The sequence below is a fragment of the Platalea leucorodia genome (assembly GCF_965183815.1).
Source record: "Platalea leucorodia genome assembly, chromosome: 2".
Lineage (NCBI taxonomy): Eukaryota > Metazoa > Chordata > Aves > Pelecaniformes > Threskiornithidae > Platalea > Platalea leucorodia.
Window position 1 is genome coordinate 6897398 of NC_138824.1, and position 14611 is coordinate 6912008.

Here is a 14611-nt window from a genome sequence, read left to right on the forward strand (position 1 = left end):
CAAATCCTCAGCCAAGACAGTTGTAGTGAGCCATGGATTATCGGGTGTAGGCTGAGCTGACAGAAACGTCCACTGGTATGAACGTTAGTTGGGAGTTGCTGTTCACATTTTGTGCCCAGTATAGCTGTGGACTGCTTTTCTTTGGACTTCTAGCTTGTATTCGTTGATCATGACTTTACTGTATATCAACAACTTCACTATATATGTATGCTTAAAAACTTTCTCTGCATGTTGGATTTGTAATAAAAATGTGTATTTTTGTACTGAAAAGAGCTTATAACTCACTCTTTAAAATGGCATACTAAGAAAGCTGTGATGAAAAAACAATACTGGCAAAAATCTCTTGTGGAGATGTAGCTTATTGTGCCAAAACGGTTCTTTTGCAGAAAGATGTGGAATCACTGATGGTTATTCATCTAAAGAAATTTTTGCCAGTAAGCCACATCTACTTCAGAGTTCCATAACCTTTAATTTCATTACTGCATCCAAAAATAATTAACTTAAAAACATGCCTGTGTAAAAGGGGAGAAAATGGTACTGAGATGGCTCAAACATTAACAGGCCTTTTTTCTTTAAGCGTCACAAGAGAGATAATTGTGACCAGGTATTTAATACAGTTATTCTTTAGAAGAGGAAAGGAATGCTTTTTTTGTCCTCTTTCCTCTCTCCAGAAGACTGTTAAGGAATATTTACTTATGTTAGTTGAATTCAAATTGGCAGGACCTGGTAAACATCATCTGAAATGAAATTTCTGATTCTAGCTTAAATAATCTCTTAAATTTTTGGCGACTGTCTCTCAAGAAGATGCGAATACTGAAGAACAGCAGAGGAAAAGGAATTGTAGGGAGAGGAGAGGACCTGGAAAATTAACCTTTAGAACGATAACTAGTATCTTTTAGATAGCTTTGTATTGATTAATATTTTAAGATTTTAACAAAGAGAGTTCTCTCCTGTTAGAACAAATGATCTTGATGGGTGCAGGTAACAAGCATGTTTTTGGCGTATTTTCTCTGCATGACTCTCAATCTAAGTAGTGCATGGGAGAACTGCTTCAATACAGGCTGCTTACATCGCTTTGCCATCAAATTGGAGGATATTTCAAGTGGAGAATATGTCTGTATCTGGTTCTAATGATGCTTTTATTAATAACCGGTATGTTGGAATACACCACGTGTTAACAGAGAATAGCATTGTGCTGGGAATGTTTGCAGCTGCTCTTCAGACCAAGATTAGAAGACAAAGTTACGCTGATAAATTGGAGTAGTGCTCCATGAATGCTTGCAAGTGCAAAGTTCTAAATGGGTAAGGAGGCTGTCAAAGTTGAGTATAAAAGGACTATCTCGAAGTGCGGGAGCACTACAAGAGGCTTTGGCTCATTTCATTTTCATTATAAACCACCAATGTGAGGCTGCAGGAAAGATGGGTGTCCTTCTGTATGTCTATAGAAGACTGTATTATGGGATGGAAAGTTATTTCCATTATATTTGGCGCTGGGGAGCTTCAGTATCCAGCTTGGGGCACTACATTAAAAAAATCAAAAAAACAAAAACAATTTTGTATCAGGAATAGTGTGGCCAGCAGGACCAGGGAGGTGATCGTGCCCCTGTACTGGGCACTGGTGAGGCTGCACCTCAAGTACTGTGCTCAGTGTTGGGCCTCTCACTCAAAGAAGGACATTGAGGTGCTGGAGCGTGTCCAAAGAAGGGCAACGAAGCTGGTGAAGGGTCTGGAGCACAAGTCTTATAGAAAATTAGTGAAACTGTAGAGAATCCAGAGGAGATCAGCTGAATTAAGATGGGAAAGTTAGGAAACATTGAAAGAAAAATATTTATTTTATTAAGAAAGTAGATAACAGAGAACAGTGTTTTTTCCATTGTGTTGATGGCTTCTATGCAGAGGGTGGATGTTCTCTCTCCACTGAGAAGGACAAGAGGAAGTTCCTTTTATAATCTGTGCCAGAACAGTGGGCTCTTGGGATATAAGATAGGTGTAAGGAAACTTGGAATTATGGAGATGTGGAGTAACCACTGACGGCCAAGGCAGACATCTTTGGAGAACAGTGGATGACTGTAGTTGGATGGTCGAGTAATATAATACCTTATTGTTGCTGAAAGTGGGAGGACTTGTCCACTTCCCTTTTTCCTCTTTTTCTTCTTACTTTTGCATGTCATCATCTCTTCCGTAGTGGCTTTTGCCAGTTTTGGTCCTCTGTGAGCCATTTTTTATCTTGTAGGACAATGGAAAAACTATACAGGGTTGTGTCCCGCTGTGGGTTGTCCCGTCATCCCACCCACCACCACTTAAGATAGGCTTTTTTTCTTTTCTGAGCAATTAATATGGTTTGATGAGAAGCACGCCAGTGCTGGCATAACATAAGCAATGGAAGTGCATGGCTGTTAGCAGGTGGAGACAGGAATGGGACCACCCTGTTTTATGTCAGTGAGCTGTCATGAAAGCATATCCTATGGGTAATTATGTCTAAGGTGAAGCAGGGGAATTACATGTTAACTGAGGTCTTTTCCAAACTTGATTGATTTCTGTGATTTGATAGCAACTGAGATGTGATAGGCTGAACCTAAGTTATGAGGGGCTTTGAAAATAAAGTAGCTGGTGTTCAAAGTAACATAAAGGGTAGTTAGTTGAGGGAGTTGGAATGAAAGTATAATTTAAGCCTTGCTCTGAAACCAGGACACTCTTGCTTCCCCGTTGATGGTTCTCCTAGGCTAACTGTTCATGTAACCATCCTGACCTGTTCTTACAAATTTGTGTTGGTCTAAACTAACTTTCATGATGTGTTAAACTTACATAAAGACCCAGGGGAATTAAGCTATGGTTTGTATTCAACTTGAAGACTAGAAATGTTGGGGGAATGAAGGAATGAGTTAGCGTGTAGCAGTAGCCACATAAGCCAGATCCATTAGTTCCAAGTTGGTTCAGTTGTGAGCTTGATAGCCTTTCCCTTATATAAAAAGGGAGAGGAATAGTCATAAAACTGAACAAAACTAGTTGTGACTGATACTAGTTCCACAACTGGATGTCTTTGAGAACTCTTTCCTCAGAGGGATCCAGGTTCTAACAGCCTGTAAGTTTAGTCAAGACTCTGCAGTAGCTGAGTGGAGCTTAGTAAACCTAGTTGGTCTAAGTGGACCCGTTTCAGATGTGGGATTAGAGCAGATGACCTCCAGAGGTTCTGCTCAACATGAATTATTTTATAATTCTGTGATCCTAAGTGTGTATAACTTATTTGTTCTGCTATGATGATCTGTCAGTTCAGGTTATTTTCCTGAAATTGAGCTTCACAGAATACCAGCAACTTCTCTTGCCTGAAAGTGTGAAGTGATGATGCTTGCAGGATGAATGGAACAGCTTAAAATTGTCATTTTTTCCAAGGAGAAATATATCAGATTAGATGAGCGTATAAGAGGAAGGATTGTGGTGTTGGTATATTCAGTTTCTAAACCGCTGTAACTTGTTTATGTGCTGTCACGGTACACTTATGCTTGTGTAATTGTGCCTGTAACTGTTTCTGGATTAATGAGACAAATGTAGTTGAAATTAGAGTATTGTATTTACAATATGTGGCTGGAGATGTTGAGACAAAATTTAGCAGTATTTTAATGTTAGCCTTTAAAGTGTGATGGGGGTACTTGGCAAATTTAAAGGTAAGAAATGATTTGGGAACCAATGTTCTGCTATGTCTTGAGAAATTGACTCTGTAAGGGTAGCTTAGCCAGACTTGTCATTTCTGCAGTATTTGTAACTGTGGAGACTTCTGAATAATCATTATGAATGGTGGATCAAAATGGTAATTTGGCACCTATCTGTATGTGGGAATTAAGATGAAAAATTTAAAAAAAAAAAAAAAAAAGTTTGTCGGTGTGACTTACCTATAGGTTTTTCAGTTGCACTTCCCTTATTTTTAACTTCTTTCACTGTTTCATTTATCGATGCTTTGTTTGCTGATGAGTTTTGGTAGACAATCCTAATGTTACTTGGAGAAGTCTTCATTGAAGCAGTTGTCCAGCTGAACCCGTTTTTACTCTGTTTTTCACAGCAAGTATCTTAATCATTTTTTACAGTTCTCAAACATAAGAAGTAAAGGTTAGTCAAAGAGTTGCCAGAAGAGTAAATCTAGACAGTTAGAGATACCCGAGGCAATAATGCTGAGTTCACAGGGTTACTGATAGAGAGAAGTAGCTTCTAAGAATTGCAATTAGAAATTGCAATTTTAGGTAGGAGAGAGAACATGATAGTCTTATTTGAATTGGAAGAAAAAGACAAGATGCAACTTGATGAAATGAAAATATAAATTGTTGGCTGTAGAACAAGTTATTCTATATTATATTAAAACTGCCTTCTGCCTTTTTTATCCTGCTTATCTAATATAAATAAGATTAAATCGCATTCCTTTTTAAACATGGAAAGCCCTGAACAGAGTGGGTCTTCTCAGATTTCTTTAACTCTTCCATAAATTATTTCCTGAGTCAGTGAATCTAGCTCTTAGACTAACGTTATATGCAGAGGAAGAATTTTCAACTGGGAATTTTATTGTTAATTATAAGAAATATGTGGTCCAGACTTCCTTGTCCTCCTCTCAAGATGACTTCGGCGAAGCCACCAGGAAGTTTGCTGTAGAAAACTTTTATTTTAGAAAAGCAGTTTTGTACAAATGGGTTTATTCAGAAGAGAAAACTCAATTTAGAATAAATATTGTTTATGTCATATTTTGTTTTAAACTGCAAATGTAGGTATTTTCTCTTAATTTAAGTACCCCTCAGTTTTCAAATACATGCTGGTTATATAATATTCTTCTGTCAGATTAAATGTCATTTACTGGCTCAGACTGAAATTTAACATCACTCTGTTTTTCTAGCTTGATCACTTAAGTATGCCATTTGTGGTTTCTTTGTTTTGGCACAGGCTTCATTTGCAGTTACCAAATGTATCTCTGACAAGGAAATCAATTTTAAAAAATTGTCAATTTTGAGTGCTTGAATTCATGTTCAAAACCACTTTGATTACTGTTTTTAGACAGATTGTTTGGTTCTCTAATGAAAATTAATTACTTATTTACATCCAGGAACTTTCTAATCCTATTTTCTGTATTTAAATAAGAATATCACCTATGGAAGAGGTGGGAAATTAGAAATTTACACAAAGCATCCATTAAGTTATCTGGGTTTAAAATGTCTGTTGGAATGTGTAGAGTCAGATTTGAATGTGTTAGGGTTCACAGTCATCAGAACTGTTCATTTGTAGAAGTGGATTTTAATAACAGAGTTTACAACCAACCTCTGTATTTTGCTCTTATTTTAGTATTTCTGATTTCTTGTGTTTTTTATTAGTGTCCAAAATCCTTTTACGGCACAGCTAAATCCTCTAGTCTTTAAATATTGAAGAAGAGAACATGTTAAGTGTTCTATAAATGTTTTCAAGGGCTTTTGCTAGAGTTCATAAACTTTTCAAATAAAACTGGTATGTATTTGTGAAGTAATTTCAAGTTTGGGGTTTTTTTAAATATTTTTTTGAAACTGGATGCAAGTAGAATAAGCAATATCTTAAGTGCTTGTTACCTTCATAGTCGGCTTGTTGAGGTGAGTGGAAAAAATATCCACAGTAATCCAAAATACTTATCATCAGCAGCCAGTTGAAACTCTTCTCCTTGGTACTTTATATTGGGCATTTGAAAACAAGGGGCTATCTTGACTTGCCTCCTATTCAAGGTAGGAAGATGATCTGTTATGGAAATTCAAAAAAACCAGAGAGATGAGGTACTTCTAATCTTTCATGTTAACATTCACACAAACCACCCAGGCTAAAAAGAAATTCTTAGTTCAGCAAATGACAATAAAAACTGACCATGGGAAACTTTGCAGCTGCTGCAACGTGTGTCTAAATTCAGTTTCTGCTTCATTTGAGATTTGCTGTCAAATGTTCCATTAACTTTACTGTTAACTGGAGTGTCTGTTTGTTTGTTTGTTTTTTCCTCAATAACACCTATTTTTCCTATTGTATAACATTTTTCCATGTCCTCCTGGAAAGGAAAGGTGTGGCAGGCACGTGTGCCTTGGCAGAGCCTGTGATGAGACTATTTAAAGTCAACATGGGTACATAGATCATGTTAGCTGTTTTGGGGGGTGGGGGGAAGTTAATCCCGCATCTGTAAAATTTCTTTAGAAATAGTAAATTAAACTTTACACCACCACTAGTGCTTGCTGTAACTGTATTCCTAACACAAAATCAAAGGAGGGAATTTTTTTGTCTAGTGGCAAACTTCCTATCGGCATAAACCCCATTGCTTCAGATCATTAACCAGTTTGATGCAAATTTGCTGACTTCTGATATTTGGAATTGTTCACCAAATTCTTAAAGACGGTTGACAGCATAAGCTGCTGCTACGCTGTCTGTCATTATGTGGGAAACAGTCGTGTCTCTGCTGACATTCTCGTCCAGCCCTTGGCAGTGCCATACCTGTGGAACTGTGTAACGGGTGTTTATATTCAGCATTTGCATTTCAGTTAAGATTGCTTACCAAATGAGGGAACACTTCACATTTGTTACTCTCTTCCAGTGATGAAATATTTGGCTAGAGCGACAAGTATTAACGTAAGAAAATGAGACCCTAAAGTAGTGGAAAGTGGTATAACGTGGGAGTTATAAGATGCGAATTGAAATGTAGACAGCCACAGAAGGGAATTGAACTTGAGTCTTAGCAGAGCAGACACCTGTGTGGTGTTTTTTTTTTTTGTTTGTTTCAGCTGTTGGGTTAAGTGGAGACACCAAAAATTTCCCTCCTGTACATGATTTTCAAAAGTGTAATAAAATGAAAGCGTTTCAGCTATGAATGTTCTGTCTTGTGGAGAAATTGCTCCCCTAGAGGAAAAAAAATAATCCTGTATCTATAGCTTTTTAAATCTCAAGCACTTCAGTAAAATCCTTTGGTATGTCCATAGCTGAAAGGGGAAAAGATTGATCATATGCAAATGCACACTCTTGAGTAGAATTACTTTAAGTATAGACACTGTCCCATATTCCACCATTAATGATTAGCCACAAGTGTTCCCTCGTGCAAGTGGAATGTCAGTCACTAGCATGTTATCTCTGCAGTTTGAAAGCTAATCCATGTGCTTGATGGCTTGTGTTCTATTGAACTCCTCTATGTGGACATAATTTCATAAGAATAATTTCTCAACTCATTCAAGAAATGTTTTATATTTCCTTTTATATTTAAAAAAGAAGCGGCTTGGCTGTGTGTTTTGGCTTCAGTTATAAATTTACCAATTAGGTAAACTTGATCGGATGCATACTTGGCTTATACTTTGGATCCATCAATATGTATTTAAATTCTAATAATAATTTTTGGCTTTCATCCTGTTAAGAAAAGATGAAGCGTTAAGGCAAATGAGAGCTTCCTGACAACTTCATAGAGTTTGTTGGGTAAATTCGCTTCTCCTGGCATGCTGAACTGCTGGTATTTTGTATTTTAGAGTATTGAGAGTCTGACTATTCTGGAAGAGTAGGGTTTTAAAAATTTTTTGTGAAAGGTTTAATTTGTGTATGATTATATATGTATCCTTTTTATCATAGTATTTTTCTTGTCTGGGCATTGTGTTTATCTGAAATAAAGCAGCATATGCTATCTGAAAAGTGCGTAGTCTATTCAAAATGACCTTTAAGCTTTGACAGTACCTTGTGGCAGGGCAGAGATATGTAATGTACACATCTGCCCAAAGGTAATGATACAAAGACATTAGCTATTTGCTTAATTTAATAGGTTGGTACTTCAATAATCTTAAAAAAACCAACGAAACAAACAAAAACCAACAAAAACCCAAACGAAACCCAAACCTATTCAGATAGAACTGATCATACATGTAGCTGTCATCTTTTATTTTTTTCTTGTGAGGTGGTTTCTTAGTTTCCACATTGCTTTTTATATAGCTGGTTCTAATTTTTGCCACAGGTGTACTAAAACAGGCACCCAGAGTGGTGCTGTTAGCTCAGGCTATTAGGATGTGGTTTACTTGATTAACCATCTGTAGTGTCTTTTGTATGTTGGTTTGGGAGAAATCAAATATTTAATATGATGATGCTATACATGCCGGTCTTTAATCATGCCTTGTATTTCTAGTGTTTGTTAGTTTCTGAAGTTAAAATATACATTAAGGCAAATTTTGCCCCTTTTGTTGTTCAGATGGCCATTTCCATATTGGGTCTTGCACTGTTGCAATGCTGCATTTGTGACACCAATTTCTGTGACCGTGGGTGGATGTCAAGCACAGGCGACTCCTGTAAGAAGCTGGTTGGGGGGACACTGAGTTCTTATAACAGTAGTACCTCTAACAGGGATAAAAAGAAAACATGCCATCCAAGCAAAGCAGCTCACACATCGGATAGCCTCAGTGTGAAAATTGGATGCTTTAAACAGGAGCAGTAGTGAACTGATCTGCTTGTCTTTTGGAGCTCTTCTTTTTGAGCTCTGGTTTTTAATATCTTTTTAAAAATAAATGCATTGGGCTAATTCTTACAATGCAAATGTCTTGAGTTTCTGGCAGGACCTGTGACTTATTTTATTTTCTAGTTGTAGCTAGTCTCAGTATTGTATGTGAGCTGCTTCCCAGGATTGCAGTGATTTCCTAATCATTTTCCAGTCAACTTCATAAAACTGCAATATTGGCAAATGTGTGAATGAAGAGCAAAGTGCTCTTATTCTGAAGATTTTTTTGGTTCTGTTTTAGACTAAATTTAGCCAATCTGGAAGAACTATATATTATCGTATTTTCCTTTTCATTTTTTTATCAACACTGGGGCAATGAGCTTCTTCATTGCAAGTGCTACTTGGAGATGCTGTTCCATAGATCACTCGTTCTGCCATAGCTTCCCAACTTACGAAGATAGTATGTAGTCCAGAATATTTTCTATAGCCACATAATTTCCACATAAGTTTTTTGCAGCAGTTTGTCCTGGGCAAGTTCAGCTGCTGAATCTTGCACCGGAATTGTCTTATATTTTTAGTTGTTTTAGCAAACATGATTTCAGATTCAATGAGATGTAGAAAATGGGCAGGTGACTTAGTGGGCAGAGCAGTTCGGCATTTTCAAGCTTTTTGGTGTTTGGCCAAAACTTATTATATGAGGAGTTGATTTCATCTGAATTTCATCTGTATCTGAAGCATTATGTAAATAAAGAATTAAGTAACTGAGATTACCTTTACCTTACTCTCCCTTTGTTTTTGGTGGTTGTTTTTTTTTTTTTTGTACTGAAGAATGTCATGTGTTTAACTCCTGGCACTGTGTGTGCCTACTAATGTTGAATGATCAATATTTTAATTGCCTGCTTACTGGATGGTTACGGTCTCTCTCACTAAAAAAAAACCCTGTCAGCATGTTGGAGAATATAACCAATTATGTGTTCACTCTACATAGCATCTTTGGTGTAGTAGATGAAAAAGCAATAGTTAGCAAGATGGGAATCTGTCACAGTTGCTTGGCCTATTTTGGAGTAACTAGAGGTCTGGGGCACACTTTCTGGCCTGGAAGATGTGGTGGTTCTAAATATTTTCAGGTTGATAGTTATAAATAGAAATGTTGCTCAAAATGAGAGATATAGCTAAACCGTTGGAAATAATCCGTACATGAAGTACGTAGTTCTGGCTTATGTTCAGTTTACTATTCAAGTTACTGCAAATGATACAGTCTGAGTTAGCAAAGCCTATTTTCAAGCCACATTTTTATAATCTTACTGCAAATTAATACGGGTAAGATTCTGGAAAGAAGTTAATGAAAACATGTTCAGCTTACCTGATGGTTCTTATTGTGGGGAAGTAAACCAGTTTTTCGTAGCTTTGTCTTAGGAGGCTGCTTAGTGCAGAATGAGGTTCTGCACAAGGAGTTAGGCCGTAGGCACACGTTAAAAGCGCACGTGTTCTCTAGGATGATTTGTGGCAGATGCCTTTGATGTGTTACTATCTGACCTGACTGCCTCGTGTTTGCCATAGGTCAAGAATCGTATGATCGCTTACCACGGGTTGGCTAATCCACATCTGCATGCCTAGTGTGGAGTAGATGCTGTACTTCAAATCAACGCCTTAGCCTTTAGTAGCTGCTTTGTGTAGAGGATCGCTTCTTGTTTCTTGGGTATGAATCCTCAGTCTTGCTGTACTTTTGCTGTACTTTTCACCTTTACACTTCTCTCACCTAGTAACTATCAATTGTGTAAAGCAATGAATCATTTGGTTCTTTCCTGCAATGAAGGCTGAACAGTTGTAAAGACTGTAGATACCTTGGTTGGGAGTGCAAATATATTCTTTTTCTTACCCAGAGTATTACACGGTATTTTACTGCACGTTTTGTACAAGTTAACTTCAGCAGGGTTAGGCAACACAGTGCCTTTGATACAGGTGCAATTGCAAAGCTTCAGTGTTACTGAAACGTCTGTAGGCCAGACCTTTGTTATGATTCCTTGCAAAATCTTTGCTTTGTTGGAAAAAAAGCCGTAAACCCAAACAGAAGTGAACTATGTGAAAGCCATTTAGGGATAAAAAATTTAACTGTTATAACAAAAAATATGGTTTAGCTTCTTCTATTTAAAAACAAAATAGAACTGTTTTCTAAGAAAATTGAGTTTTGATATCTCTGAAATTTGGTGTATGATTTAGTGTAGGTAGGTAAATGGAGTTCTTCAAAACATAAGTCTTATCAATCACTTAAATAGGTCTAAGGTTTTGAAGTCTTTACAAGTGTACTCTTGTTGGACTACTCTTTTGGACTTCAGCTTACTTTGGAAGTCACTTCTCTGTTTTTGCCTGTCTCCATTTTCTCATTCTCTTTCCATAGACAGTACATAAAATTGTAGATGACTTCAGGTTGCAAGGGACCTCAGAAGGTCCTGTAATCAACCCCCTGCTTAAACCATGTCAAACTTTAAAAGACTTGGTTGCTTACGGGCTCTAATGCCTGATCACTTTCATTGTGAAGATTTTTTAATTCCTTCATCTGATAAGGATTTCCCTTGTTGCAGCATGTCTGCTGCCTCTCGTCCTTTTGCTGTGAACTTCTGAGAAACATCTGACTGCGAAGATAGCGTTTATATTCCCCCTCCCTGCCTTCAGCCTTCTGTTCTGCAGATGGAATAAACCCTCGTGCTTCAACCGCTTCTTGTGCATCATGTGCTCTAAGCCCTGGCCATCCTGCTGGCCTTTCTCTGGGCTGTCTCCAGCTACGTCTGTGGATATGACTGTGCATTCATCGCTGTCTAAGCTTCCCTCATGCAACTCTCCCAGCCAGCTGCAAGCTTAACTTAAAATTCCTGTTGCTAACTGCTGCTTTCTTTGAAACAATGATCAATGTTTATTATTTAATACCTGTATGCTGTATCTTATGCTATGGAAGTTGTAGCAGCTTTTAGAGTTGGGAAGATGGTTTGTACTTCCCAGGAGAGTTTCTTTTTCAGCTGTGAGGTGTTGTGGGCATTAATGCAGAAGGTCAATAGAGAGCGACTTTCCTTTCTGTAGTATTGATGGGGGTAAGTATTCAATCCTCCTCCTTTCCCATGACAAGAAGTTCAAAGATGAAACAGCCATCACACTTTCACCAAGGGTTATCCTTTTTTGTTTGCTTGATTGTTTCTTTCTTTCTTTCTTTGTTCTTTTGTAAGGTTAAAGCTATTCCCCTTAGTGCCTTGCCCTTTGGTTATATACCTGCCTGTCATATTGCTCATACCATACCCAGTAACTAGCAGTCTTGAGATGTGTTGCTTTGGGCACTTAGGTTTCAAAATACGTAGCTAGTATTTTCATAGGTGGGTGTGAGACGAGTTGTGTAAAGTGTAGGATGTGAAAATAATTATGTATTTGTTCCTCTCCCTTAATGAAGGGTGTCTGTGGGACTAGGATAAATAAGCAAGAATACTGTATGTGACAGCCTCCTGAACAGGCAGTGCAGCAGCGTGGGATGCAGGGTACTGTCTTCTCTTCTGCTGTGTCTGTACTATGCTGCTTATGCTATGGTTAGCACAAAAATTGCTGATCTAATTTGGATTTAACTGTACAAATATTTCTTCACCTAATTAGCATTGCTCATGCGACTACTTTCAAAGAAGCTTTTAGATAGATGTAACTTTTCTGAAATGTATATAATGTAGGCACTTTGGGGTGTCAGGACATACCAGATTATTAAGCATCTGTGTTGTTCAACCTGCATTTTGTAGGGAAAGAAACTTCATGTTTTGCTAAACTTCATTTGTAGTAACTGGTATCAACAGTGTCTCTTTCCCTTGTTTGCATTTGCAAATTTACTTCCTTCCATTCAAGGCTAGACTTGCTTGTGTACTTCTGTTCTTGCCTGTGTTTTCTCCCAGTTGGCTACTAGTTCTCCTTCCTAATGTGCTTGCCCTCTCTTCTGCCGCCCACCAAGTTCATTCATATGCTTTTCACATAAACACTCATCAGTTCTGTGAGGGATGATTTTCTGCTGGCTTACAGAGCCCGTTTTCTTTTACACACTGCAGCAGATACCAAAACATGATTTGAAAGTCCAGTGGCATTTTAGAAAACATTTCTTCTGGCACAAAGTATCATCTAGAATGGATATAATTTTTTTTAGTAATTTTAGATAGTGGATTTTCAAGTGGCACCTCTTTCTTTGTTACTGTTGACTAGTTGGCAAATGTTGTATTTAAGAATAGAAGTTCTCACTTTCGAATATGCATTTGCACCTCTTATGTCAAAACGTACGACTTGACATCCTGTGATGCATATACCTGTGTATTTAATGTGCGTTCCTGCCAGATAGCCTTACACAAAACGGCACGTGTTAGTACTTAGGTGGGAAGACCTGAAGATCAAGAAGCTGCAGGGCTTGGTTTTAATGATCCAGTTAAGAACATGTCTTTTGCTGAGTAATATCCTAGCATTGTCTTAACAGCCCCAAATCATCATCCAATAATAGATAACCATGACTTAAAAATGAGGTCATGAATGCCTGAAGTCATCACAGTTTTACTTGTAGATAAAGGGATGGCTAATCTCTCCATCTCATTACATTTTGAATGTGGAAATCATTTCCTGCTTGCTTCCTTTACTACTTAAACTTGTAAATAGCAGCTTTTTCAGTTCTGACCGTACGAGTTCGGAGTTTGTGGTAGCCATGCTTACCTGCTTCTGTGGGTGAAGGGGGGTCCTGTCTTTTAGGAGTCCTTCTTGACAAATGATTGTTCATAGCAGGATATAAAACTGTCTTCAAAGGCTAAACGTTTCCCTTCAGATTAAATGGATGTTTCCAGTTAGTCTTAGTAGCCCGTAGACAGGCAGGCGTAGGGCTTACTCAAGTCTTGATCCTTATTGAGCTATGGCCTTTGGCAGGGCTCGCAGTTTGAGTGAAAATTACTGTTTTATTTTTCGGGTGTTAATAGTATTAAAGTGTCATCAGTACTATGTTACATTAAGTTTTAAGCTTCGTATTAAATGCTAGCAAGCTGTGTTATATCACGTTGGGATGTTAATATAGTTGCTTCTGTTGTATTTGTCACTGTAGCATCATGATCTTAAGTCATTGCTTTCCTTCATCGGCATTTGGAACTAAGTTACTGGATTATTACATATTATATTGGTTGTATTATAAGTATGGCTCCTTGTGGTTATAGAGTTGTGACAGTAGCACATCTAAAAGAAAGATAGGGTAACTTTTTTTTAACAACTATTTGAAGAGACACTAGATCTTGTCTACTGGAAGTCCAGGTTGAACAAAAATTGGATAGCTTTGTTTTAGCTAGCCAACCTCAGGTTTTGCTGTGCTCCTAATCATCTTTTGAGTTAACGACCCATTTTGTTGTAACGAAATTCATTTGTCTGGTATTGTAGCTAGAGGCTCATTTTTTCACTTAACATTCCCTCTGCCCTTTTGAAGGTGTTGATTGCATTGTATCAAGACTAAGAAGTATTTGAATATTGTATTACTTACATTGAACCAAAGTCTAGAAGGGTTTACTGGTCCATTAAGAGGCTAGAAACCTGAGGTTTGCAATTAATTCTAGTGATAATCTTCCAGTAAACTTGATTAAATGGTAGCATGTAAGAATTATTTTGCAATTAATGCTTTAGATGTTTGAAAGCTGGAAGTTGTTAGTCAGAGATAGTGTAAGTCATTATAGTATTTCTCTTCCAGGACCTTCTAAGGCAATTGCAAAAGCCATTGAGGACTAGGAATCTTGGCAGTGAGCAGAATGGAGTTTGTATTACAAGGTTCTGGTAAACCAGCGCTATGGTGCTTTTCAAGAAACTATTTATTTTACTGGAAAGCCCCTCAGTTTTCATAGAAAATATTACTATATAAAACGAGTGTACTGATTTTCTTATGTTATTGATCTTCCTTCACAAAACTCATAATAATAAAAAATTCTGTATTGCAGACTTAATCCAGTGCACAAATGAGATGAATGTGAACATCCCACAACTGGCAGACAGTTTGTTTGAAAGAACTACCAACAGTAGCTGGGTAGTGGTCTTCAAGTCTCTCATCACAACCCATCATCTAATGGTGTACGGAAATGAGGTAATACAAAAAATGATCTATCTGAAAACAGTTACAGCACCTCATTCCTGTAAATGTCAGCT

At 37.5% G+C, this 14611-nt stretch overlaps 1 protein-coding gene across 7 annotated transcripts in view; it reads left to right on the plus strand.

Moving 5' to 3' along the window:
- The window catches only part of PICALM (phosphatidylinositol binding clathrin assembly protein), a 74024-nt gene that overhangs the window by 16900 nt on the left and 42513 nt on the right, over window positions 1–14611 (plus strand). For all 7 annotated transcript variants that reach the window (XM_082303736.1, XM_082303737.1, XM_082303734.1 and 4 more), the window contains exon 2: window positions 14407–14549. In XM_082303736.1, coding sequence (XP_082159862.1) covers window positions 14407–14549 — 143 coding nt within the window. The remainder of the gene's footprint in view (window positions 1–14406; window positions 14550–14611) is intronic.